Source organism: Neolamprologus brichardi, chromosome 9 (genome assembly GCF_056152115.1).
Source record: "Neolamprologus brichardi isolate AB-2024 chromosome 9, ASM5615211v1, whole genome shotgun sequence".
In the NCBI taxonomy this organism is placed as follows: Eukaryota; Metazoa; Chordata; class Actinopteri; order Cichliformes; family Cichlidae; genus Neolamprologus; species Neolamprologus brichardi.
The window spans coordinates 37,330,654-37,358,578 of record NC_142112.1 but is presented as its reverse complement, the minus strand read 5'-3'; the positions used below and the strand labels follow the sequence as shown (position 1 = coordinate 37,358,578).

The 27,925-nt window shown below is 39.1% G+C and overlaps 2 protein-coding genes across 3 annotated transcripts in view; both read left to right on the top strand.

The window, feature by feature from the left end:
- The window catches only part of LOC102779712 (GTPase IMAP family member 9-like), a 180,852-nt gene extending 159,372 nt beyond the window's left edge, over window positions 1–21,480 (top strand). The window contains exons 2-3 of one of the 2 annotated variants that reach the window (XM_087846560.1): window positions 20,577–20,648; window positions 20,771–21,480. In XM_087846560.1, the coding sequence (XP_087702686.1) occupies window positions 20,577–20,648; window positions 20,771–21,480 (782 nt within the window). Of the gene's footprint in view, window positions 1–20,409; window positions 20,438–20,576; window positions 20,649–20,770 lie in introns of those variants that run through there. The other variant, XM_087846561.1, reaches the window with a different exon arrangement.
- Window positions 6,982–7,831, top strand: LOC102780569 (GTPase IMAP family member 9-like). Its single transcript, XM_087846563.1, has 2 exons — window positions 6,982–7,000; window positions 7,125–7,831. The coding sequence occupies exons 1-2, from the start codon at window positions 6,982–6,984 to the stop codon at window positions 7,829–7,831; spliced, it is 726 nt and encodes a 241-aa protein (XP_087702689.1).
- Window positions 21,481–27,925: the final 6,445 nt, after the last annotated feature.

Below are 27,925 nucleotides of genomic sequence, written 5' to 3'. Positions count from 1 at the left end.
TACACAGAGAAACATTCATTACATAACTGATGCTGTTCTTGGATCATCCTGATCACTGTTTCTCAGAAACGGCACACCTGTAGCTAAACAGTCGTCCAACTTCATTCCTGCGTGCTGTGGAGCATCTCCTGGTATGACCTGAGCTGAACTCTTTCCAGTCACGGCAGCTCCCAGGAGAACAAGGTTCATTTTGATAATTTTTTATAGATAATGAAAACAAACACACTGAAGCTGAGAACATATGCTAAGTTTTAAAAAATAACACTGTTTTACTGATAAAAAGAAAAATTAGAAGTATATTTTACTGTCATGAAACTGAGGGCAAGAAACCACAAAGTGTGTGAAAATGTTATGCAAAACCTACAGCTATGTCAGCTGTAAGAGAGAAAAAAAACAAAAACACATGCCTTTGTTTTAACCTTTGCAGTAACAATGGTGACTATAAAATATGGCTTTATTTTTACCAGGTAAGCAAAATATTTAATCTGCTTTGCACATGATTAATTTCCTACAAAAGTGTCCATGTGTATTTACACATCAAGCTGCTGATATTAGCATGAGGCGATTCTGAGGACAAGCTTAAAAGGACAATGTAAACAGATTATGGAGCATTTTGACATGATAGTTAGTTAGAGGTGTGTGCAGATATATATATATATATATATATATATATATATATATATATATATATATATATATATATATATATATGCCACAATAACAAAGAAGAAATTCCTGCAAATACAGGTAAAGTTCAGGAGCAATGAAGACATAGTGCACTTGGTTTGCCTCTCAGACTGCATCTTATTCAAGTTTCAATAAACATGAACAACATTAACAATATCCATGTGTGCGTGTCCATATCTGTCCATTTTCCAAAGTCACAAGTAGAAAAATAAATGGATTCACACTACACTTTTTACACTATTTTTCATGTGCTTCATGTGATCGATCAGTGCAGGCCAGTGTTGGTCAAGTTACTTGAAAAAAGTAATCAGTAATTAATTACTGATTACTTCCCCAAAAAAGTAATCCCGTTACTTTACTGATTACTTATTTTCAAAAGTAATTAATTACTTAGTTACTTAGTTACTTTTTAAAAACATGATTTACAACCTGAATAGGTGATAAAGTGATAGATCTTTCAGCCCAATTCTACTTTTTCTGCATAATCATCATACAAAATGTAATCAAATGGAAAAGTCTCTTTTTAAAACTTGTTTTGTTAGTTTTAATCTTTTAACTTTATGCATGAAGCAAAATTTTAATTATATGCACCATTCTCTGACTGGAAGAAATTAGTTTAACATTTAAACCTATTTTCTGCACATTCCAGCACATAATATATATATATATATATGTTTACACTCACTCTTTCAGATGCAAGTAAAACACAGCAGAAAATAAATAAAATCAAAGACTAGCGGTCCTTTTGCTCTATTTTCACCTGTAAAGCAGGAGTGGGGCAGGCGGAGGTTTACCCTGGTGCAGGTGTGCCGCAGCGGTCAGTGGAAGGATACCGCAGTTTCTCTGTGAGTTTCTCATTACGTCGTAGCTACTCGGTGCTTGCTTGGAAGTTTAGGGGTTTTTTTCGCTGTAAAAAGAAGTTTTCTTCCCACGCACAACGGACACTAATGTTTTTGTCACTTTTTATGGAATCAAACTCAAAGTAAGGTCAGTACTTCCACGCTTTAAACGCTGCACGCTCATACTCTCTCTGCACTCGATATATGATCCATTGTTGATCTGCACACAGCTGTTGTCATGAACGTCGCACTCGCTTACGTCACTGTCATGAGACATTCTCGCAAGAAAATCACGGTTTTAGTAACGCAGTAACGCAGCGTTCCTACAGGAATGTAACGGTAATCTAATTACCGTTTTTGCAATAGTAATCCCTTACTTTACTCGTTACTTGAAAAAAGTAATCGGATTACAGTAACGCGTTACTGCCCATCTCTGGTGCAGGCAAACCAAAAGTACACACGTGGTCTTGCTTAAGCAATTGAAAGCCACTGTAATGTACAGTGAATTTACAGCAATATTCAACTGTATTTAAAGCAAACCACACTCTTGTCTGGTTGAAATTAAAGTGGACAACTGTACCGGTTCTGAATACTGAAATTGAGCAAAAATAAACACATCATTTAAAGCACCCTGAAGATGAAACTTGCTTCCGTATAACATGGGCAACTTCCTTCTATTTCAGATGTCATTAACACTCACAGTGTATATCAGTGAATTGATGTCTCGTTCTCTCTTGGCATACAGCTTGATGTCATCCATGTACAGGAGGTGGCTGACAACTGCTCCATTCCCTAGTTGGTATCCGTAGCCAGTCTTGTCAATGCTGTCACTGAGGGGGTTCAGGCCTATGCAGAACAGCAGTGCATCTCCTTGGTAGATCACTTGATCGTGACTTGTGCTATGGGCTTGAGTTTGGCCTCTAGTGTTGTACACCACATCCGAACTGAGTTCATAATGATGGCTCTTAGGGTCCTGTTGATCTTGTATAGGTCTAGGTAGTCCAGGATCCAGCTGTGGGGCATTGAGTCATAGGCCTTCTTGTAATCAATCCAGGCAGTGCACAGGTTGGTCAGTCTGGTCTTGCAGTCTCGGGAAACTGCTCGGTTTACCAGTAGCTGGTGTTTTGCACCTCTGGTATTCTTATCAATCTCTTTCTGTGCCCCGCTCACATATTGAGACAATATTTTATATAGTGAGAGAGAAAGAGAAGTATGCAAATGGCTAACAAACAGCCATGATAATTCATCATACATTGAGAATAGCAGACAAATCAACAATACAATTAATTCCAATTAATATTATGCTGAACACAGTCCAAAAGATTAAATAAGCCACATCAGTGTCTACTGTCTGTCTGCTGTTTACCATCACAGCCAAGTAGCTAACAAATGTAAACAGAAGTTTTTCCAATCCCTACTAATGAAGGTTAACTTGTTTCAGCACACATAATACCCGCCATTACCCAAAGACGCATCTGCTTACCTGTATCATTTGCTTGTTTCTCCTCTTCTTTTTTCTTTCTTTTTCTAAACTGAGAACCTGATGGCTTTGACCTTTTCCTGTCATCTTCCATCAGTAATTTTGCACTCCACTATCAACACCCAACCCCACAACATAAACTAACAGACTAATAGACCTACACCTTGTAGAGTTTTTCTAGGATTTTTACACAACCCAGGAAAAACAATGAATACATAATGGGCTTGTATTGACAGTATTATGAATAAAATGTGCACCATTTGGAAGCAGCCCGCCCCCTCCCCTTTTGACAGGTTGTGTGTGAGACTTCAGCACAGCAGCAGCAGCAAGCAGGCGCACCGAGGGCCCTCACGCTCACTTTTTGTACATGTGTGAATGAATTCAGAAAACACATTGGTGCAATTAGGGCTTTGGAGCGTGATGTCACGGGGGTGGGCGTGGAAAGGATTTTGGCCTGATCCGCCATGTTCGGGGTCGCGCAAGCGACGAAGGAGCGAAGGCACACACAACAGCCACAGTTCGTATTTGCTGTGTGGTCGGCTGCAATGTTCGATCGCACGACCGGCAAGAGAATAAGCTTGAAAATGTTTTATCTTTTCATTCTTTCCCAACCTGGAAGCAACATGAGGCAGCTCGTGTATCGATGTTAGCAAACGAAGGCGTTTTCATTCCGGTAAGTTCTAAATATGTTCATATCACTCTTTATAGCCTATTAGTTTTATTTTCGATGCGCTCTGAGCTCATAGCAAATTAGAACAAACATCCTACTGAGTGATTTTGCAGAACTACCTTCTATTTATAGAGTTGCTAATTATTTGGCATTATTGCAGCAAACCAGCCTATGAAATGGATGAAACATCATTACTGAGTTCTAGCGCTACACAAGGGACCTGCTTCAAACAAACCACCATGCCAATCAGATTACTTCTTCCATGTGAGGGTGAAGAGGTGACCCTTCTGGATAAGATGGTGAAGGTTTGCTGCGTTTGGTGAACAGTGTGATAATAAAACCAGGGAAAAATGAAACCTGCTCCTGTTAAACATTCTTAAGTCTTTTGCTGTATAAATAGCGGTATTTTTTCAAAAGATACAGTAATTAAAGTAATATTAGTAGTGGGTGATATCATGTAAACATTTTGTCACTTGTAAACTATAAATGATATGGATTCTACACTGTAACGGATGTGATGTTCTATAAAGTGGTTTTAATAATTAAAAAAAGGCAAACATTAGTTTGTTTCTTTATTCAACTTTTGAACAGTGGGACTCAGTCAGTACATATAAAGTAAATGCAAATTATTTACACGGCAGTGCACTACAGGCATAAATCTAGACCCCTAGATAAAACATTATGGCATTATAGCAGTGACAACTCCTCCACAGTAGCAGGTGGATTTTTCTTTTTTGAGGACGGCTCCTTTTACCTTTCAATACAGATGGTCTGTTTATGTTTTGATCAAGAGCCTTTTTTTGGGCAGCTGAAGAGGAGAAGTCTATCTTATGGCCAACCACTGGCTGTATCTTGGTCACATTACCCAGCAAAACCCAGCATGCAGGTTCATCTGTAACAGTCCTTGTGCCATGATCCGCACTGTTGCTTCTACTTTAAACAGAAGAGCAGTGACATGGCTGCAGGTCTCTGCGACTCCGGCCATACAGGTGCAGTGGGCGGCTTCAACCTTCCCTGTGATGCTCACAGTGACCCATCACTGCAATGCTGGTTGATTCAGTCTTTGACAGAGCAGGACCTGAAACACACACAGACAAATTTAATTTAAAGACAAGAACTATGAGCCAAGGCCGACACAAATGTGTTTAATCTACTTTATCATAAATGTAACAAAGTGTTTAGAAAGTTAGCACATACATGTAATTTTTCATTTCTTTATGTGTCCATCTATAGAACACTGATGTTATAGTGTAAATCTGCCTGTTCTGTCAGAAACCTGCCTGCAGAAAATGAACCTAAAGTATGTAATGCAAGGATGTCATCACTTTAGAGATGGAGAAAGCATAAAGTGACAATTATGAATCACTTAATATGATAAGGAGATTCTGCAGGTCATTAATCAATGTATAAAGTTAAAATAAAATGTATTTTTAGTGACACAGGATACAAATATGGAAGCAAGATGTATAATTAGAATTATTTATAATAAATATGAATAAATCATTGCAATTTCTTTAACCATAGAGAATAACTAAATCCTTCAGGACAATGTCACATCAATGCACTGAACTCACTATGTTATCCACCTAACAGCCTCCACATGTTCTCACTGTAGTTTCCCCTCATGAATGAATTTATGCTGCACTAATGTGAATGTTTGCAGGGAAATCAAACGCATTTCATACGCAGTACTCGAGCTGACTTACCTTTGTGTGAATGATGACTTGTACGCGCTGACTCCACAGATAAGGTACTGTGGAAAATATGTCAGGCTATGTCAGTAGCGGTTGGTCTTCAGGGTTTCTACTCCACGGCCATATTTCATATGGATCCACATTTCCAATGCACGCTATTTTCTGCAAGTACCGCCGCTTCGCCTCTGGACGCAATCGGTCTCTATACCGTCCGTTTCTTTGGAGCTGCTTTTAAGCATCTTGTAATCGTCGTTCCAACACAGTGTGTTTGTTTTGATTCGTAGACCCCGAACATGGCGCCGCGCTCCCACAATGCATTGCGGCATGACGTCAACTCCAAAGCCCTATTATAAGTCTATATCAAAATGTCTTCAGTGTTTGTGTTTGTTGTAGGGCTGTCAACTTTAACGCGTTGATGCCATTATCACGATTAACGCAATTTACATTTTTAACACATTCATCTTATCTGGAGCGCAGAGTGGATAAACTTTGGACAAACTGCCCGAAATGCGTTGACAGAGACATTTCAGGATTTTTGAGTCATCCAAATTGTGTTAAAATTTTTAATTGCGTTAATCGTGATGCCGGCATTAACATCGACAGCCCTAGTTTGTTGGTTTGTTTTCCTTTTGTTTTATTTTGTAAGTTAGTTATTAGATGCCACTCCAGCCAGCCAGAGAATCTCCTGCCGTCCCTCCCTCTCCTTCCTGTCTGGCAAGCAGCAGGTGCACCTTGCGTAGGGTAGTTAACCCCCTGCGTTGGCAGCGTGTACTGGGCTGGCTCCATATCAACCAACTACACATGGAAGTAGTGGCATTTGACTCTTGTGGAACAGTGAAAGATGAGTTAGGTTTAACCTTAGGGTGTTTTTACACCTGTAGATCATTTACTTTGGTTTATTTCTTTTGGGAGAAATCCAGGTGAATGAAAGTCTGCTGCTACAAACCATGAGATAATGTTCATTGGTCAGTTGTGTTTGGGGCAGGAGCAATAAAAATAAATACAGGAAGAGGGTGCTGTGTAAGAGAACGGAGAATTTACATTCATTTCATGGCTAGTTGCTAACCTGTACAGAGCTTTGCACATCTATAATATTGTCCCCCATTGAGAATTCAAAGCATATGTGGGCACAGGATGGTTTTGTTTTTGTTTTGTTTTTTTAGCTCAAACTTGTAATGTACACCTAGTAGCTAGTTTGTAATTCTGCTGCACGTGTGATTTCATTTGTACCACCTACAACCAGAATTCCTTCTTAAAGGAAATTTGAAATCTTGTCAATGAAAATAGTGGAAATGATCCTTTTAGTTAACCAATTCTTTTTTGACATACTAAAACAAACAAACAAACAAACAAACAAACAAACCCCCCAAAACGATTGAAATGATCAGATAGAAAATGTTTCCTTGCTACTCTTAAATTCCTTTTATTGTAACAATCCTGTAACAGGCTCTTTGGTGTCTGAAAGGTGTGCTCGTCTTTGTCTCTATTAAACCTGTTATGCAACTACTGTGGGCGTGTCAACTGTGAAGCTACACATAAACAATGTGTTGAACAGAAGCTTGAACACTCATCTCTCTCACCTGTGTAGTTACAACAAACTGAAGATAAATTATGACTTCATTTAAATCAGGTAAATATATATTTAATCTTCTTTGTTTAGTATGTGTTAACATGTGCTCATGCATTGAAATACATGAAACTTATGGACTTGATGTTTCAGATGTGCTAAATTGAAGCTGTGAATTGTGTTTCAGATCCTGATTTGAGGATTGTGATAATAGGAAAAACTGGTGTGGGGAAGAGTTCCTCTGGAAACACCATCCTGGGAAAAAAACATTTCAAATCTCGTCCCAGTTCAGAGTCAGTGACTGAAACCTGTGAAATAGCTGAAACACAGTGGGAAGGGAGAAATATTTCTGTCATAGACACACCAGGGATCCTGGACGCTCACTCTGCAGAGATGACCAAAAATGAACTTGTGAGATGCGTTGAAGTCTCCAGTCCAGGTCCTCATGTTTTTCTACTGGTGCTCCAAGTCGGTCGATTCACCACAGAGGAGAAAAACTCTGTGGAAGCCCTGCAGGAGCTGTTTGGTCCAAAAGCTCAACATTATATGATTGTGCTGTTCACCCACGGAGATGACCTTGAAGACCAGGGAATCACCATACAGCAGTATGTACGTGAAACCAAACCAGAGGTCAGACAAGTCATCCACAGCTGTGGAAACAGGTTCCACATCTTTAACAACCGAAGCAAAGACAGAAAGCAGGTGGAGGAGCTGATGAAGAAGATTGATGACATGGTGGCAGGAAACGGCGACACATACTACACAAATGCCATGTACAGAGAGGTGGAAGAAAGGAAACAGAGACAAGCTGACAGGGAGGCCGAAGAATACAAGTTCCTGGGTCAACTGTTAGAGCAGATTCTACGTTTTCATTTACGTCTTAAAAGAGATTAATTAATTATCAGATGATTCAAACCTGTAGACCAATATACTTGGTGTTAATTTGCTTTGAATAGCTTTGACCTTTTTGTTGACTGTAAAAAACAGAAGAAAAAGTTAATCTTAGTTAAGATGAAAGAGTTTTAAAACAGTGATGATACATCAAGCTGTGATGTGCTACAAAGAGTTTTTTTATATCATATTTTCCAAGGTATCCAAGGTGGATATGTTTTATGTTGTTTAATTGATTTTACTGAAAAATGTATGCTTTATGCTGATTTGTCAAATCAATAGGCTCAAAGGGTTAGGGACATAAATATTTTATATTTATGTAAAATATAAAATATTTTACATAAATATATATATATATATAAAAGTAAACAGAAATCACATACACAGCTCACTAGCAGTAAAACAAACAAGGCTTTGTGACCCACACAAGATCATATTCCCACGAGGCCCTGCTCGGGCCGTAACTGTAATCTTAATGCACAAGACCCACACAGTATAGTTCTTTTAAATTGCCAGGACACATCTCTTTAAACTTGTCTCCCTTGTCTCAAAGCTCTAATCACAAAACAAAATCTTTTAACTAAAATAGACATACACGCAAACACACACAGAGTCAACATCAGATGTTCTCAAAAACTGTATGTGGTCAAATTGCTATGATAAGTTATGTAAGAAGTGAAGTGAACACTTTAGGAGAAGAATCTAGCTGATCACACCACACTGATCCTGTGACCAAACAGTCAACTCTCCTAAGTAAGACCTCTCCTGTGTAATATGCTCTGACATTTTGAGACTTTTAACATTCAACTTCTATCTACAGATAGTATAATGTTATTAGACAAGGCTGAGCTTGTCAGAGAGGAACAAGGGTGTTGTTGTCAGGCTTTAACAAACATGACAAAAACTTGGACTGTGATGTGGAAATACCTGTAACACCGTTTTCACTGGAAGTGATTTCATCGTGTGTGCTCATAATAAACCACAAATATGCATGGTGTGGTTTTTTTTTAAATGATTCTTAAATGAATGTTGCAGAACAAGGACACAAGAAGTTCTGTGGAAATGTTTTAGTCAACAAAACTGTCATTGTTCGGTTCCAGCTGGTATTTAAACTAAGCACCATGCAGAGGTGTTTTTTTGGGTTGGGTGCTCAAAGTTAAAAAGGGGCACATACAACCAGGCTGAATAACAACAATGCACATTCATAGGAGTATAATATGGAATCAAAGATGGGGTCAGTGGAAAGCAAATGCAGCCTGTGTTTTACCTAATCAGGTACAATGTTGCTGTTGAGGTGGTGTTGCTGCTCCTGCTGCTGACAGTGTTGGAGGGCAGAACTGTGTTGATCATAGGCTACGTTCACACTGCAGGCGAAAGCGCATCAAATCCCATTTTTTGACACTATGTGACCCATATCCGATCATGGTGTGACAGTGTGAACGGCGCAAATCCGATATTTTCAAATCCGATCTGGGTCACTTTCATATGTGGTCCTGAATCCGATACATATCCGATGTTTCAGAAAGCGACTGCTGTTTGATGGTCATGTCGCATTAAATCCGTCTTTTACGTCACCGACACAAGACAGACGCCAATTATCAGCGCCCGACAAGACATCGCGAACGCTTCCTGGCCATCCAGTGTAGATGTCAGTGAAACTGTTGGGAAGACAACGTTGGAGAAACGTGAACATTTTATTTGTTCTGTATAATCTGCAGATTCTGACAGAAATCTGCAACTATCCTTTGAAGCACCGCTGCTCTAACACAGCAATAAGGATCATTATTAGGTTATTTACATTATTATGTAAATAAAATAACTTAAAGCAAAAATTGGGAAACGTAAAGTCCGAAGTATTTCAAACAATACTGTTGCTCTGGGTCTAAATAGAGCACGTTGTGTGTGAAGTCTTCTTTTGCGCATGCGGGCCGCTTTGAGCGTTCACACTACAGCGCGTTTGCTGTCGCATTTTATTTGTAGCGTGAACAAGCAGACGAAAAAATCGGATTTGATCAAAAAAATCGGAATTGAGCATCAAGACCTGCAGTGTGAACATAGCTTAAGACTGTAGATATTAAAAAGTCCACAGCAGAGATGGTAGCTGATTAAACAAATATTATGAGATAATAATAAAATGCAATGGAACCATAAGGCAAGAAATTCAAGAGATTAAAAAAATGTGGGAAACAAACTGAAACCAGAATATTAGTAGGGCAAAAGAAAGGGGTGGTCATGGCAGGTATTAATGTAAAAAAAAAATCTATACACATAAAACACATGCACAGTGACATTTTATACCTTCTCCAGAGTACTGTATATACTGTTTATAACCAAAATATGCTAAGAATTGCGCTTTACTCAGAAAAGCAGTTAAATTAATTCGATTTTTTCTCATCATTCAGTCACTATTTACAAAATTTAATTGGAAAGTTATTGAATCCAATTTGAGTTTTACCTAAAAAACATAACATTTTCATTTCTTTGGAATGGATATCTTAGTAATTTTTTACTAAACCTTTGCCAGATTGCTGGTAAAGTCATTTTTAACACACTTTTACAGCTGAATTTTATTAATATCTACTTTTGTTTTCTGTTGAAATTTAATTAACATTTTCTGTACATTTTAAATAAATCTTTTAAAATTAAAATCTACTTAAATTAAAGTAAATTAAGTGTCACTTTGTTGCCATATGTAACCTCTAGTCACAGATTTTACAGTGCATCTATGTCCACTGTGAGTGACCATCTTTGAACACAGGCGGTGATTTACGACACCAACTGTCTGCCATCTATAATCCAGTTTTGAGATCCCTTCCTAGATGCCTTAACGCCCACTCACACCCTGGGCCATCTGACCTCAGGAAATCACATGATAGGGTGGGGCTACGTTTCACACGGATTTACTCGAAACCTTGGTTCGTGTGATTAGGCAGAGGATCAACTGGGAGTCCATGACCCTCTTAGGGACACTCCCAATAGGGCTTAAAAACTCTCTCCACCAGAACATCTTGTCTCACAGTGAAAACTAGTTCATGCATTTATTGCTTCTAAGCTGGACTACTGTAATTGATTATTATCAGGATGTCCTAAAACACCCTGAAAAGCGTTAAGCTAATCCAAAATGTTGCAGCAAGAGTTCTGAGGGACTAGAAAGAGAGATCATATTTCTCCTATATTGGCTTCTCTTCACTGGTTAAATCCAGATTCAAATTCAAAATCCTGCCCCTCACGTATCTCTCCTCATAAATTTCTAGATTTCTAGAAATGAGAACTGCTCCATCCAAAGTGCAATGGATGCCGTTACTCCTAACAAACCCAGGTATTCCCTCCAGAAAGTTTCCCAATACCATCATTTTTTCACTCTTTTGGACGGAGATCTTGGGTGTTGTTTCTAGGATTTGCTCAAGCTACTATCCCCAACTTAGGGGTCAACTTGGGGTACTCCCATTACCACTGGAACTGTTTTTGCCTTCAATCTCCACATCTTCTCAAGCTCTTCTCTCAGGCTTGATACTTATCGAGATTCATCTTGCTTATGATGACACACACTGTGAAAGGGAACTTATACATAATAGTAACATAAGTTACCTAAATCTGAAATTGGGCTCTATCCTTTCACTGAAAAACACTTTACACTTTGCCAGCTGCTGGAGTCAAATTGTTAAATGTTGTCATTGTGTTACTTAAATTTGTAAGTCTTAGTTCAAGCAGCATCAAGCAGATCAAAGACATCTCTTTGTCTCTGGCCACCTCTCCAGCCTGTTGGACGGTGGGGGAGGCTGTAGTGTTTTATTATAGGGACATCCTATCTGAAGGTTCTGTTTGTTGTTTAGTAAAGCTTTTATGACCCTTTTGGTGAGCAGGAGGTCACACAAACGCACCCCCAAACACAAATACTCACGCACGCACACACACACGCACACACACATGTGTACAAATTAGAAGTTAAATGCTAAATAAATAAATAAATACCAAAGAAGACCACACTCCAGCCCAACACGTTCTCACTCCCAAAGCGCAACATTTTACGCTGGGTGACAAATCGTTGGCATATTACGCTTTCAGCCACCCAAACAGTTCCCTGTATCCCACATAGCAAACAGGTCTGGCCCGGATCTGGTGTCAAGCCGGCACTGCTGGCTGACTTCTGGCATGGTAAGTGGTATGTCATCCAGATATGGGCCAGACCTTGCATAGATGGCAATGTTTATGTGATGGCATGGCCGATTGTGGTTTGGTTTATGTGGCCCAGGCACATAGAAAACAGGTCTGGCCCAGATCCAGCATCAAGCTGGCACTTCTGACTGACTGGTGTCATGGCACAGTGTATGTCAACCAGATGTGGGCCAGGTCTAGCAATGATGGCACTATTTATGTTCCTATTTTCCTATTTTAGTTAGAAGCCCCAAATGCCATGTTGCAACACTATACTGCTATGGTAGCCAACGTTTCAAATGCAGGTTTGACAGGTTTGTGAGTGTACACTTTATCTAAAACCTAGTGAGGGTTTACTCATATTTGCCACTGGGTGGCTGTAGCTCCGGATGTAGAGCAGGTCACCTACTGATCAGAAGGTTAGTGGTTTGATTCTTGGCTCCTCCAGTCTGCATGTCAAGAGTATGAATGTAGTTAGGAAGCACTCAGTTTAGAGAAAGTGCGTTATTGGGTGAATGTGGCATGTTGTATAGAGCACTTTGAGTAACCTGGGAGAGTAAAAAAGCGTTATATAAGAATCAGTCCATTCACTGTCTGAACAGAGTTTCGTCATGTTACTTTTGTACAATTATGTTCCGGCCCATGTTTTTATTACATGGCTTGATTGAGGTAGACATTAGGCTGACACCTGGGGCCAGAGCTGAAACTGTTCTGGGCCAACACAGGACCACCAATGTGTCTGCAACCTTGTGCTGGCCCATGTGTGGGCCACCTCTGGCAAACCAGATCTAGGCCACCGAAGGGCCATTATTCTTTGTGGTATGTGGGCCATGTGTAAGCACATTGTGTGGGCCAGATCTGGGCCATACCAATTTTGTTATGTGGGATTATGAGGAAAAGAGGAAACACGAGAACCGTTTGGAATGATTCTACACATGTACGTTTATTTTACTTAAATTGCTTTGGAAAACACTATCTAACACGATAAAGGTGGCGGTTAACGTTAGGGATAAGGTTATGGTTGGGGTTAAGGCTGGAATACACGGGTGGAACGTGTGTTAACGTGGGAGCGTCATTCTATTCAATTTCATCCAAAATCCGGCGCCTAGCATTGGAAGGTGGAAGGTCACCTTTCGCATTCCCATAGAATGCTTTGGGACGTGACAAATCGTCGGTATATTACGCGTTGGGAGTGAGAACGGTCTTCCACTCCACACACAAACACACACCTTAGCAGATCTGTTCTGTTTGCATTTACACATAAAGAAATATTTTTACTTCTCTGTTTAAGTGATGAATGAATCATCACTTAAACAGAGTGATGATTCATCACTCTGTTTAAGTGATGGTTTTGCTGAAACCATCAGCAAAACCATTGGTTTTGCTGAAGTAAAGAATAATCCGAAGTTGAGAGAAATTTTAAATAATTTGTTTCTTTAAATCAAGTAAGCTGCTTTTTCAGAGTGTCTGTGGGTCCTAAACAGTTTTAAAATCTCTTAAGTACACATTTAATTATAAAAGCCCTAAAACGGTAACAACAACAACAACAACAACAACAAGAAATGCTAAATTTAGCACAGTATTACACTGTGCTAAATTTAGCTCGGCTGTGTTTCTGTTTTTATTCATGGGACTGCAAAAAAATGTCTGGTGCGCACAATGCCATAATGTTTGAATGATAAATACTTAGATCACAGCATTGTAAGATGGTGACAGATGTACCCTTAGGCCCCCTCCTCGATTCAGAGATGGTCTTTCCCTTTTCACGTAAATGGCCTCCTTGACGCCGCGCTCAAACCAGCGTTCCTCCCTGTCCAGGATGTGAACATCCTCATCCTTGAAAGAGTGTCCACTGGCCTGTAGGTGTAAATAGACTGCAAAGTCCTAGCCTGACGAGGTAGCTCTTCTGTGTTGTGCCATCCGCTTCGCCAGAGGTTGTTTGGTTTCCCCAATGTATAAATCACTGCAATCCTCCTGGCACTTAACAGTGTACACTTTGTTACTCTGTTTGTGTCGGGGGACCCGATCCTTGACCGTTCCCCATTCCCAAACTCTTCACAGGCCTGGGTTCAAATCAACAATCTGGTTAGTTTGCAGTGGATTCCTTCTGGGTATTCTGGTTTCCTCCCACAGTTAAAAGTCATGCAGTTATTGGAGTTAGGTTAATTGGTGATTCTAAATTCCCTGTGAATGTGAGTGCAAATGGTTGTTTGTCTCTAAGTGATTGACTGCCGAGCTTTCCAGAGTGTACTTCTAGGTTATGCCCCAGCCCCCCTGCAACCCTGGATAAAGATAGTAGTCATTGTAAATCCATTGAATTTTTATGTGAACCAGACTCAAGACTTTGTTGAACATTATGTAATATGAAGACAACATGTCGTATTTAACTGACCAAGTAGTATTGTGGTAAAAGTTATTGAATAGTGTTGGAATAAAGTGACAAAATTGTGAAGGATTAAAATATTCCAAGAGCTCAACTTACTTCATCTAAACATGTTTCAACATAAAATGCACAGCTTTATTGAATATGAATAAGTTGTGTTGATTTAACTCAGTTGTTTAAGTTTCTCCCAAAACAATTGTGTGCGACCAATGTCCACTATTGAATTAAGTAAATCGTACATGTTCTTTTTTTTAGTGCAGGATGACAGTTTGTTCATTCACTTTAATCCCAAAAGTATTTTCTAACCTTTTCAGCCTTTCTTTTTCACCATCTTTAAATCTGCTTACATGTATCACACACAGGTCTCTGACTCACAGTGCTCTTTGCATCTTTTTACATGTTTTTCCTTAACTGATGGTTCAGCGTCATCAGTAAATATATCTGGAGTAACAATCACACGCACATTTATGCCATTTATCTCAGTTTCTTCCCCCTGACACTCTGTGGTGACTTGATTTGAAGTAGGTTTCAAAATGAAGTGCTTCTTTCTCAGGATGGTGTTTCCACTGGCACTCTTTCCAGTCCCAGCCAGTTCCAAAAGAACAAGGTTTACTGTGGTGTAAGCATGCTTTCCTGATATGATGAAGAACAAACATGAACTGAGAGAAATTGCAAGTTTAGTTTCTTTAAATCCAAACAACAGATATTCTGGGTTTTTTATGGATTCTAGAAAGTGCTAAAATGGCTTAAATACACATCCAATTATTTTTAAAAGGTATACCATTATCCATCCATTATAATTGTCTACCAGACAATGATTTGATGGACTGGTTAAGTCAATAGCTGTAAATCAAGATGAAAAGCATCTTGAGTACAAAAATCCTCAATGTCTAGCAAAGGTCAGTTGTAGCTCAAGCATACTATGCCAATGCATTGTTACTCTGTAGGTATTATGTTGAACTTTCTTGTACACACATGTTTGATGCTGTAACTCACGATTTATAGCAAATCTACAATGTAAGAGTTTAACCTCATTAACTGATACATGTGTCAGTGTAGAGAATTCAATAAACTTTATCTTTGATATTTTTCTATACAAATTTTTGTGTTAATCCTAATTTCAAAAATCTATATTTTCAGCTTTTCTTGTTGTTATTTTGTTCCAGTTGTTTGTCTTCAGCCAGTTTTTTCTCTTTGCTTGATTCTTGATTCTACTTCTGAGTTTACTGTTTTATAACACTTAACAATTTGACTCTAACATTTAAATTGATATTTGTGACTTCAAAGTCTCACCTAAAGAGAGACATTTAAGTGGCAAAGTATTTAAGCAGGTCTAAATTTTTTGTTTTGATCATTTTTGTCATGTAGCTTGACCTAATCCGTATTGATTTACTATTTGCGTGAAACCATTTTTTTCTTGTTTTATTTTGTCCTCATTATTGTACACGAGTAGTTTTGTTTTTAAATCTAATTTTAACTATCACCCCTTATGGACTCACCGCTGTCTCTCTTCATTCAGACACCTTCACCTGGGGCCGTTTGCCAAAACCACACTATGGCTACGTTCACACTGCAGCAATTCTGATCTTTTGATCAAATCAGATTTCTTTGCTGCTTGTTCACACTATAAATAAAATGTGACAGCAAACGTGCTCTAGTGTGAACCCTCAAACCGGCCCGCATGCGCAAAAGAAGATGTCACACACAACGCGCTCTGTTTAGACCCAGAGCAAACAGTATTGTTTGACAGATGGACCTTAATATAAAGACTTGTTTCTGACTTTACTTTTCCCAATTTTGCTTTAGGTATTCTCGAGCTCTTCTCTGAGCCCTTGGTATTTCTCGAGCTTCTCGTGTTCCTTCTTCCTGATATTGCTGTTATTCGGAACCGCTACATCGATCACTACGGCCGTCTTCTTCTGTTTGTCTACCACCACTATGTCCGGTTGGTTAGCCACCACCATTTTGTCCGTCTGTATCTGGGAGTCCCACAGGATCTTAGCTCGGTCATCCTCCATCACCCTTGGGGGCATCTCCCATTTTGACCTCGGGAATTCCAGGTTATACTCGGCACAGATGTTCCTGTACACTATGCCCGCCACTTGGTTATGGCGTTCCATGTATGCCTTGCCTGCTAGCATCTTGCACCATGCTGTTATGTGCTGGATAGTCTCTGGGGCATCTTTACACAGCCTGCACCTGGGGTCTTACCTGGTGTGATAGACCCCAGCCTCTATGGATCTTGTACTCAGAGCTTGTTCTTGTGCTGCCATGATTAGTGCCTCCGTGCTGTCTTTCAGTCCAGCTTTGTCCAGCCATTGGTAGGATTTCTGGGTATCAGCCACCTCCTCTATCTGCCGGTGGTACATACCGTGCAGGGGCCTGTCCTTCCATGATGGTTCCTCGCTTTCCTCCACTTTCTTGGGTTTCTGCTGCCTGAGGTATTCACTGAGCACGCTGTCAGTTGGGGCCATCTTTGTGATGTATTCGTGAATGTTCCTTGTCTCATCCTGGACTGTGGTGCTGACACTCACCAGTCCCCGGCCTCCTTCCTTCCGCTTAGCATACAGCCTCAGGGTGCTGGACTTGGGGTGAAACCCTCCATGCATGGTCTGGGGCTTTCTTGTCTTGATGTCAGTGGCTTCTATCTTCTCCTTTGGCCAGCCTATTACCCCAGCAGGGTACCTGATCACGGGCAGGGCGTACGTGTTGATGGCCCGGATCTTGTTCTTACCGTTCAGCTGACTCCTCAGGACTTGCCTGACCCTCTGCAGGTACTTGGTGGTTGCAGCTTTTTTAGCGGCCTCTTCATGGTTCCCATTCGCCTGCGGGATCCCCAGGTACTTGTAACTGTCCTCTATGTCTGCAATGTTGCCTTCTGGTAGTTCAATCCCCCCAGTTCGGACTACCTTCCCTCTCTTTGTTACCATCCGACTACACTTCTCCAGTCTGAACGACATTCGGACTGGAGATGTCGTTCTCCATAAAGTTACGTTGAAACCAAGCACACCATTGTTTTTCTTGTGACATTACCAATAAGTTTGATGTGTCACATGGCCCTCTTCCTATTGAAAAAACAAAAGTTGTATCCAAGATGGCCGACTTCTAAATGGCCACCATGGTCACCACCCATCTTGAGGAGTTTGCCCTCTCACATATACTAATGTGCCACAAACAGGACTTTAATATCCCCAACCATTCCCATGTTATTACGGTGTATCCATTAGAGATGGACCGATCCGATATTACGTATCGGTATCCAGTAAATTACTGGATCGGATATCGGAGAGAAATAAAAAATGTAATCCGATCCATTAAATATCAAAAAAACACCTCACAAAACTTGCGACATAATGTAACTTGGCTCATAACCGTAGCACATCGGATTTCATCTCCGAGGAAGTTATCCCAGAGAGAAGTAAAGCAAGTGTGTAAGTTCATCTCTGAATGTTTGTAAAGCATTCCAACGTTAAGCTTAACAACCGATATATGGAGCGACGGCCTCTTCTTGCTGCTACTTCAATCGTGAAACTGATTAATGATCAGCTGATCGGGTTTTCTGTCGCGAGTCCTTCTATCTTCTTTGTTTTTGGCCCACTTTGCACCAGAAAGAGGAAACCAGCGGCTCAACAACAGCAGCACGTTTAACCTTGATAAGCTGCTGTTGGAATGTATTTAATATTACTTTCTACACCAGGATCTTTTTCTACGTAGCTGGCGGCTGGTAGCTGTGCAGGGGCGGATCTAGCAAAGTTTAGCCAGGGGGGCCGATAGGGCATTAACAGGAAAAAGGGGGCACAAAGACATACTTTTCTTTCTTATTCTCATTTAAAATGTCTAGCTTTTAATAAATAATTATCTGAATCTTACACCCAAAGTTTTAATCTGATGTAAAATATATAGAAGTCCATTACTGTATATAGTAACTGTTAAGTCTAATATACCCTAGTAAGCTATACTACTTTTTCCTTTGGGAAGATACCATCTGTGCAGTCTGCAGTTCTGTTGAAGAAAGATGTTGATTCTATTTAATTATTCTTGAAAAATAATTGATTTCTGTGCATTTTTTCCACACTGCATCAAATTAAAGTTTATTACGTCGATTAAGCATCATGAGGTGGAGAGTGGGGGTTCCCTATTATTTATTTTTTTTGCTGGGAGTTTGCAACCCTGTTAGTTAGTTTGTTTAATATTTCTGCTAAGTACTCTTTAAAATACCAGAATAGGAAGGATGGAGTACGTTTATTAGATTGATCAGTTTTGCTGAACTATGAAATATTTTGGGTGTAGTATATTTTTTGCATACAGGTATAACAGAATAGCTTTAGTGTTGTTGTTTATTTAAACTTCAGTATGAACTTATACAAAATGCAGCAAGATATTAAAAAAACAGTTTTATTGATTAAAAAAACACACTATATCGGATTCATATTGGTATCGGCAGATATCCAAATTTATGATATCGGTTTCGGTATTGGACATAAAAAAGTGGTATCGTGCCATCTCTAGTATCCATATAAAGGGCCCACCCTCTATATATGTATATATATATATATGCATGTATATATTGTATATATTGTGTCTATTTCTTACTTAGTGTATTGTCTGTCTTTGTTACTGTTTATACTGGAGCACTGTAACCAAAATAATTTCCCCTAGGGATCAATAAAGTATTCTGATTCTGATACCTTGTGGTGCAGCTTGTCTGTTTTGTTCTCAGTTGTTTGCTGCTTCTTCTGAATCTTACTCAACTTTCTCACTCTGATTTTATTTCTGTCGCTGCACAACTTTGATGGAGATGCCTTTTCATTAATTCCAGGTGAACTTAGTGTGGTAAATATTTTTTTAATCTTAATTGTCCCTTGGGGATAAATAAATTCTGATTCTGATATTTGCTTTCAGAGATATGCAATTGTTTAGTTTACAATGATATTTGAGTAAGAACAGTTGAATTGTAATTAGAGTTTAGCAGTTTGGAGTCATGTCGTTGATACATGATCTTCACATTAGTACATGACCTGCATATTTCCATTTTTGTATGTATAACATGGGGAAAACAAATAAAGTAATTTAAATTAATTAAATAAATTTCCCCTTTCTCAACATAACCCAAACAGTTTGTGGTAATTTATACTTTTGGTATTTTTTTCTGTTTGAATTAATCAATTATCCTTAACCACACACACACACACACACACACACACACACGCACACACACACACACACCTAAAAATGTTATAAAGTTCTGTAAAGAGTTGTGTCTCAACTTAGGGTTTTCACCAGAACTAAAATAAACCTCGTGAATGACATCAGAAAAGGTTTAATTTTTGCACCTCACTGATCATTCGTGTAATTAAAACATTAATTAAAATCAATCAATAAAGATTGTGTTTAACTTCAACCCTAAATCCAAATTTTCACCTTTCCCCGTTGCTGCTCTGGTTATTTGTCCTCAGATAGTTTTTTTTTCTCTTTGCTTGATTCCTGATCCTCCTCGCTGGACTTGACCTGCTTTTCTGCTTCTTCTGAAGGTTTCTCAGTTTTCTTGATTTTTTCTTCTGCTGCACAACTTCAGATGAAGATGTGACCAACACACACATTAGGATATTTTTAAACATTATGTCTCTAATGTCATCACACTGACTGTTGAAATATGCTCCAAATGTTTCTTTCAAGTCTTTTACTTTGGAATTTCTTCTTAAAAGCCCTAAAATATTTTAGTTAAAGCAAATTATTGTGAAAGTATTTCCTTTCTAATCCTAATTTCCTTTTGATTTTAACAATCCTGTTTTACTATCCTAAAGCAAAGTATCAACAATCATACTGAATCCAAACTTAATGGAAGAACTTCCTGTCAAACACAGTGCTGTGCAGTAAAAGGCTGTTTGGTTTCTGCAGGGTGTGCTCATCTTTGTGTCTATTATATGAACCGGTTATGCAACTACTGGAGGTGTGTCAGCTGTGAAGCTACAAATAATGTGTTGGACAGAAGCTTGAACACTCATCTCTCTCACCTGTGTAGTTACAACGCTGAATACAAATTATGGCTTCATCATTATGGCATATATCAGGTAAAATTTGATTTAATCTTCTATGTTTATCATTTCTGTTTGAAAAGTGTCAATATGTGCTCATAATGACTGAAATACATGAGGCCTACTGGTAAAACTTTTCAGCCAAGTTAAACTAAAGCTGTGAATTGTGTTTCAGATTCTGGTGCGAGGACTGTGATGACTGAAAAAACCAATGAGGAGAAGAGTGCTGAGGCTTCATCTGAATCAGGTAAAATGTATTTAATCTGCTTTGTTTATATGTATTAATATGTGCTCATGCATTGAAATACATGAAACTTATTGACTTAACGTTTCAGATGTGTTAAATTGAAGCTGTGAATTGTGTTTCAGGTCTTGATTTGAGGATTGTGATGATTGGAAAAACTGGTGTGGGGAAGAGTGCTGTTGGAAACACCATCCTGGGAAAAAAACATTTCAAATCTCATCCCAGTTCAGAGTCAGTGACTGAAACTTGTCAAACAGGTGAAACACAGTGGGAAGGGAGAAAAATTTCTGTCATAGACACACCAGGGATCCTGGACACTCAGAAATCTGCAGAGATGATCAAAAATGAAATTGTGAGATGCGTTGAAGTCTCCAGTCCAGGTCCTCATGTTTTTCTACTGGTGCTCCAAGTCGGTCGATTCACCACAGAGGAGAAAAACTCTGTGGAAGCCCTGCAGGAGCTGTTTGGTCCAAAAGCTCAACATTACATGATTGTGCTGTTCACCCATGGAGATGATCTTGAAGACCAGGAAATCACCATACAGCAGTATGTACGTGAAGCCAAATCAGAGCTCAGACGAGTCATTCAAAGCTGTGGAAACAGGTTCCACGTCTTTAACAACCGAAGCAAAGACAGAAAGCAGGTGGAGGAGCTGATCAAGAAGATTGATGACCTGGTGGCAGGAAACGGTGACACATACTACACAAATGAAATGTTTAGCGAGGTGGAAGAAAGGAAACAGAAACAAGTTGAGATGGAGGACGAAGAATACAAGTTCCTGGGTCAACTGTTAGAGCAGATTCTGCATTTTCATTTACGCCTTAAAAGAGAATAAAAACATATTAGATGATGTAAACCTGAAGACAAATATCTGTGGTTTATTATGAATGACGTCACATTTTCAAAATGTGACATTCTGGGGTAAAACCGCAAAGGATTCTGGGAACGAATGGCAAGAGGTACTAGCGCACGCAGGTTTTCATATGAAAACAGTCACACAGCGATAAAAAGAAACACAAAAAAATGGCAAGAAACTGTTGTATTATTAACTGCAATAGCCGGTCGCATGACAGCCACAGGAAGCCGACGGGTAAAGAGATTGCAGCCATTCGAAGACCAAATATAACTTCCCAGAACACTCCAGCTCACGTGTTAGTCTGCTCCAAGCATTTCCACAAAGGTCAGTCTTCTGTTGTAGTTATTACGTAATTTATCATAACATAATTGTTGATGTAGGTTACAAATAAGTCTTCATTTGAATTGAATACGTTGCGCTATGCTGCTTTGTTCACTGTGGCTTCGCGGGCTAATATTTGTTGTGTTTTGTAGAAAACCAGCCTACAAAATACTGGAATGTGATCCAGACTGGGCCCCTCTATCAACCTGGTCATACAGAGTTTAAAGCTGCTACCACAGCAAGATTTGATCGTTAAGAGAGAGAGCGAGATCAAAACAGCCACGAAAAGTCCCGCATATATGTGCCCAAGTGTTGTATTGAAGCAAGCAAGTGATGAATAACTGTTTTCCAGTATGTTGTTTTGATATGTTGTTTTTTTTGTTGCACTGTTGATTTGTTTTTCATCGAAGCAGCTAATAAAGCACAATGGATTTTTACAATTTTGCATCTTTCCTGTAAGATTCTATAATAGAATGAAACAATAATGCCAGTTATAAATAAAGACAATAATTGAATGAATTACGAAACTCATTTTTATTTCTATTAGATCTGAAAACGTTGTGTAACACTACAACCTGAAATGATAAATAGATTGCGTTGGCCTGTACAGGAGATAAAGAAAAAATTTAACAACAGCTGTGAAATGGAATAGTCCAAATCACCAAAGTAAACTGGACCTGGGCTTGTTGCAGGGATATGGGCAGCGCGCTAACGTCCTTACTCCACTCTGTATGCTCGTATGGGTCTGACCCTTTCACTCCTTAGATTTGTTCCTCGTACTTTTTTTTAATGTCTTTTCATCAACTCTGTCTTTGTACGGACCTGGCTTGTTCACCGTTGTTTTGTACATGACTGTTTTTGGGGCAAATAAAATGCAAGTAGGGATTAAAACCGCAGAATTAATGATTACCGGTGCTGGAAATGCTAGCGCTTGATGCAGTGTTTTGATTTTGTTGCCATTTTTACTCACAAAGCAATCTCTATACAGCCAGACAAAAGCATTCCACAGCTGTTCTTTACACCTTTGGCCCTCTCTTTTTACAACTCCTTATCTCTGATTTAACTCTAGGGTTACGTCCACACTAGCCCGGATAGATTTGAAAACTAGCATTTTTAGTTGTTCTGACAGAGTTGTGCGTCTACATTGAAACGGGCGAAAATACTTATGTTCCAGTACTGCGCATGTGTGAAACGTAAAACGATTTGACCTGCCTCATTTTTGTCTGCTACTTATTTACTTTCCGGCTCTTTGACATGTCGCGGCAGAATGTCGAGGAAAAGCACCAAGTTTTTTTTAAATAGGCTAACAATGAGGTGGAGTTGTTGCTGCGAGTAACACAAAAGTACAAAGTTTCAAAAGTGAGTGAGGATTAAAGAGTTTGAAGAAAAGCTATGTGGACCATGTACAGACTGATATTAATATTTAATAGGGCTGTCAAGATTGAGAGCAATCAAAACAACTGCTGTATTATGCCCTCCGCTATAGTCACATGACTGCATCATATGACTAACATGCATAATCGTTTTATAAAGTCTTTGTTTTCGCTGTCCACACTGCGATGCAAAAAAAAAAAAAAAGCGCACCCTTTTCAAATGTATTCGTTTTCGAGAGCATTTGGAAACGCTGTGTGTTCCATCAGCAAATACACCGTCTCAGTGTTGACGGGAGGCCAAAACGGAGAGAAAACGATGTGTGGAAGTAAGATAAGACAAACCAAAGGCTTCACACCTGTGGACTTTCCCCCCATAGGGCTTTGGAGTGTGATGTAGCCCTTTGTTTAGTAGGCCAAAGGACTACAGGAGCGAAAGCACACAGAAACATCAGCTGTGTCAGTTGCAATGTTAGATCGCACAATCGGGAACGGAATAAGCTGGAAAATGGGCTCTTTTTATCGTTTCCTCTCCTGGAAGCAATGTGAGGGATCTCATGTATCTGATGTTACCAAACAAAGACGTCAGGCTTGGATAGCAGCGGTGAGACGAGCTGATATCGAGTTCTCTGCCATCATTTTTTGTTGGTAAATTCATATTGCTCTTTATAGGCTTTTAGTTTTATTTTCAATGCGCTGAGGTCATAGAAAATTAGAACAAACATCCTAATGTGTGATGCAGCAGAACTATGTTCTGTTTATGTTCTGTTTATGGAGTAGCTTATCGGTGACAACTTCAGAGTAGCAAGTGGAATTTGCCTTTTTTGCGGACGGCTCCTTTTGCCTTGCAGACGGTGTGTTTATTTTTTCATCTAGAGCAATTTTTGGAGCAGCTGCTGAGGAAAAGTCAATGTTATGTGCAACCTCTGGCTGTATCTTGGTCATATGGTCAACATACTCACAACGTGGAGACTTAAAAATGGACAAATCTTGCACCCAACCGTTTGTGAATTAGATGTGCGCCTCCAAGGATTTATAATTCCGAAAAGGATTTGACATGTATGCGCTGACTCCACAGACAAGGTACGAGAAGGTGTCAGGGTAGGACAACGGAGGTAGGTGGTCTGGATTTTCACTCCACTGCCATATTTCATACGGGTCCACATTACAAATGTACTCTATTCGTGGCCCTCTAAGATGGCGGCGCGCTCCCAGAATGCATTGCGGTGTGACGTCAACTCCAAATCCCTATTGGGTTTCACCAACTTTCTCAGGCTGCCTGGTTGTGTGTGCAATAAAGTTGAGGCTGCATGCTCTTCCACATGTGTGCCTTTAAAAACCCAAAAGTGATATTGCTAAAGCATGTAACCAATACATAAAAGAAATTTCCCATTATAGGTGTTAATCTGCCTTAAATAGCTTTGACCTTTTTGTTGACTATAAAAAAGAAGAAATCAATCTTAGTTAAGATGAAAGAGTTTACTTTAAGCTTTCTCCCAGCGACTTCTTGGTTTCAGCAGCTATTGGGAAATAGGGAGGTGTGTTAGGATAATGGATCGCAATTATGTTTGCAAGGCTTCCCTGAATCCACTGCTCCATCCCTCCCCACAGCCGGGCCACAGACCCCAACCTGCTCGTCTGTGCTCTCTACTGTCAGACAGAAACAAGGGTGTTGCATTTTGTAACTAACATAACAGAAAATTGGATAGTGATGTGGAAATGCCAGTAAAACCATTCAGTTTCCACTGAAAATGCTTTTTGTGAAGTGTTGAAAAGCAAATAATGAAACAAACATTAAATATTCTCACGAAGTTCCTTTCTTAAAGGAATGTTGCAGAACAAGGAAGTAAGAAGCTCTGTGAAAACACTGTAGTCACGTTGGTGCCAGAAAAGATTTGATGTCATGTTGGTGACGGATAATCAGGACCCAGTCACAGGGCTTCCTTAACAGTGACAGTGAATTTAGTGAAAACAAGGTGCAAAAATGGTTCAGACAAAACGTGATTTCCACAGCAGTGACTGTCCCAGCTACAGGTGAACTGATCCCTCCCCCACACACTCTTCTTATCCCTCACTCCGAACTCCCCAACAGTTTCCTGGACACGAAGAGAACCAGAGTTGGGTTTCCTTCACAAAGTAACAAGACAGCGGTTTCACTGATTGTTGTCATTCAACGATCCAAGCAAACTTTTCTAAATAGAGACTCTTGAGTAAAGACCCCCTTTCTTTTATGAACTTTAAATATTTTGTAGCCACTTGGTTTTTCACATTTGCTAAGATACATTTCATGTAATCTGTTTCTTAAAACACATTTCATTTCACAGTTCTTTCCTTTGTCAAAACCCCTGAAATCCCAAAATGAAACGTTCTCTCTTCTCCAAAACATTACACATGGCTATTTTATTCCTATATCTTATATATCATTACAGATAATTAAAAAAGATAAGCAAGATGTTTTAGCTTCTTTTCTTTGGTGATGTGTAGTTTCCCCCCAGAAATAGCAGTTACGATACTTCTTTCATACACAACAAAAATGTAATCCATCCCAGATTGTAACTGGTCCTGAAGGTTTTTCATGTTCCAAGTAGAATAAAGGACCATGCTCCAACTGATGTTTAACCAGTATTTTAATCTTCTTTTCACCAGCAAACACCGTAAAAAAACTATGGTGAAATGATCAATGAAAAACACGGATATTATGTCACCAGAATAAAAATTACAATTCAAATAAAACGTACACACAAAGTAAATGCACAAACATATTGTGTGTACCTTTTTACTGAGCATTCATGAGCAATTGTAGTCAATATCGTCCATATTTCACCTTTTACACAAGTCAGCCTTCTCTTTCTGGCTGGAGCCCTCAGTCTCTGGTGACATGTGCGCTTAACCCTTTAAGACCTACCATAGAACCAAGTCCTCCAGAGCTGATATTATATTTTTACATGCTGTAGTGCCATTTTTGGGAGCATTTCAAGTTGCTATACATCAATACAACTGTTATAGCCCGAATTTTAATCATATGTATGCATTAAGTCCATAGTAGATAAATTGCTATAAAGTGCAATAAACTACAAAAAAATTGAAAATCGTTTGTTTTTGTTGTTTTTTACATATATTTCCACTTAGAGAAATTTAAGAGGTTTATCCCTCAAAACTTTAAGTACAATAAAGTTGCAAAAAAATAGTTTACAACAACAGGAAATTTATTTTGAGTGTCTTTGTAGTTTTATTTTTGGGATACACCAATTTTTATATACTGCAGAAAAAACGAAAAACAATCCTATGATGCAAATTTTGAAAGAAAACAGCATGTGCATCAAAATAAACTATTTAAAGCAGTGCAATTTGAGTTCTAAGCATCCCAGAAACTATTCAGGAAAGCATAAAGTCAAACATGACTTTTAAAAACACCAGTGTAGGCTTTTAAGGCCTACAAGTAAAAAAAAAATTACCTCAATTCCGGTTTTGGGCAGGTCATGGCAGACATGCGATAGTTCGCGCTGACATCTATTTTAATGTAGGAAGTGTTACAAACAGCTGATCGGATCAGCAAAGCGTGTTTCTGGAATATTATGTTTTTGTTGCTGCAAGTGCTTTTTATGCAGTTTTTGCAAAGCTATATGTGGAAGGAAACCGTGACCGAGGACAAGCTGATGGTTTAAGATGTAAGTACAACTCCCCCGGTTTCATATGCAAAAAAAATTATTGCATATGTAGAACACCACGAGACAAACATTTGTAACTGCACAGAAAATTCCAAGATTTATATCAGTGACTTTCAGTAGAGATTTGAGTAGCTCCAATGGCATTTATTTTCATGCACATTGTCTTCCACTGACAGAAAAGATAATGGCGATAAAATGGATTCCTTTCAGTCAGCAACAAAAATCAACATACGTGTTCAAAAGAAAAAAACATCTGATAAGAGCAAACAAAACGAATATCCAGTCTGACTCATGCAAATGTTTTACTGAAGTCCGACTAGTGAATTCCTGAAATATTCCTGTTTCTAATGTTGTGCATAGTTACGTGGCTACCTTCAGTTTGCATTTACTGATAGAGAAGTAGAAAGTGAAATATAGATAAAAAGAAGTAGACTATTCAAAAGCAGCCCTGGCGGAGTCCATCACCCACACGGAACGAGTCCGACTTAATGCCAGCTATGCGGACCAAGCTCTTGGAAAGGTTGTATGTGGATTGAATGGCCCATAGCAATGATTTAAAAGGGTAAATGTAAAGATGTCAGCACAGATTCTGTGATTGTCCTGCTTTTGGTTTCCCTTGTGCAGGATATCAAACCGTGGCTTCTTCAGGTTTCACCTGCAGTGAGTTTAAGAGCACTCTTATTGAGCAAATGCCTCCCCCTGCTGGCTGATGAAGGTACAAACAGTTTAAGGGAAAATATCTTGTAACACACTTTCAAGTAAATTTAATTAATTTGATACCTCGTTAAAGGCCATCTTAAAGCTAAAAGTTGCTTCACTTTACTTTAAACAAGTTAAATAACCATGGGGACAAGTTATTATAGTTAATAAAGCAAACTAGAAACTGAAAATCTAAAAATAAAAGTGAGAATAAATAATGCTGAAAAACACTCTAAAGAGCAGACTAAAAGCTAACTCACATTATTGCATAATTTCAAAACAAAGCAGGAATTTAAAGGTAAATGTGTTTAGCTGTTTGGTTTCTGTCAGATTTGTAGAAACAGATTCAAACACACATTAAAGACA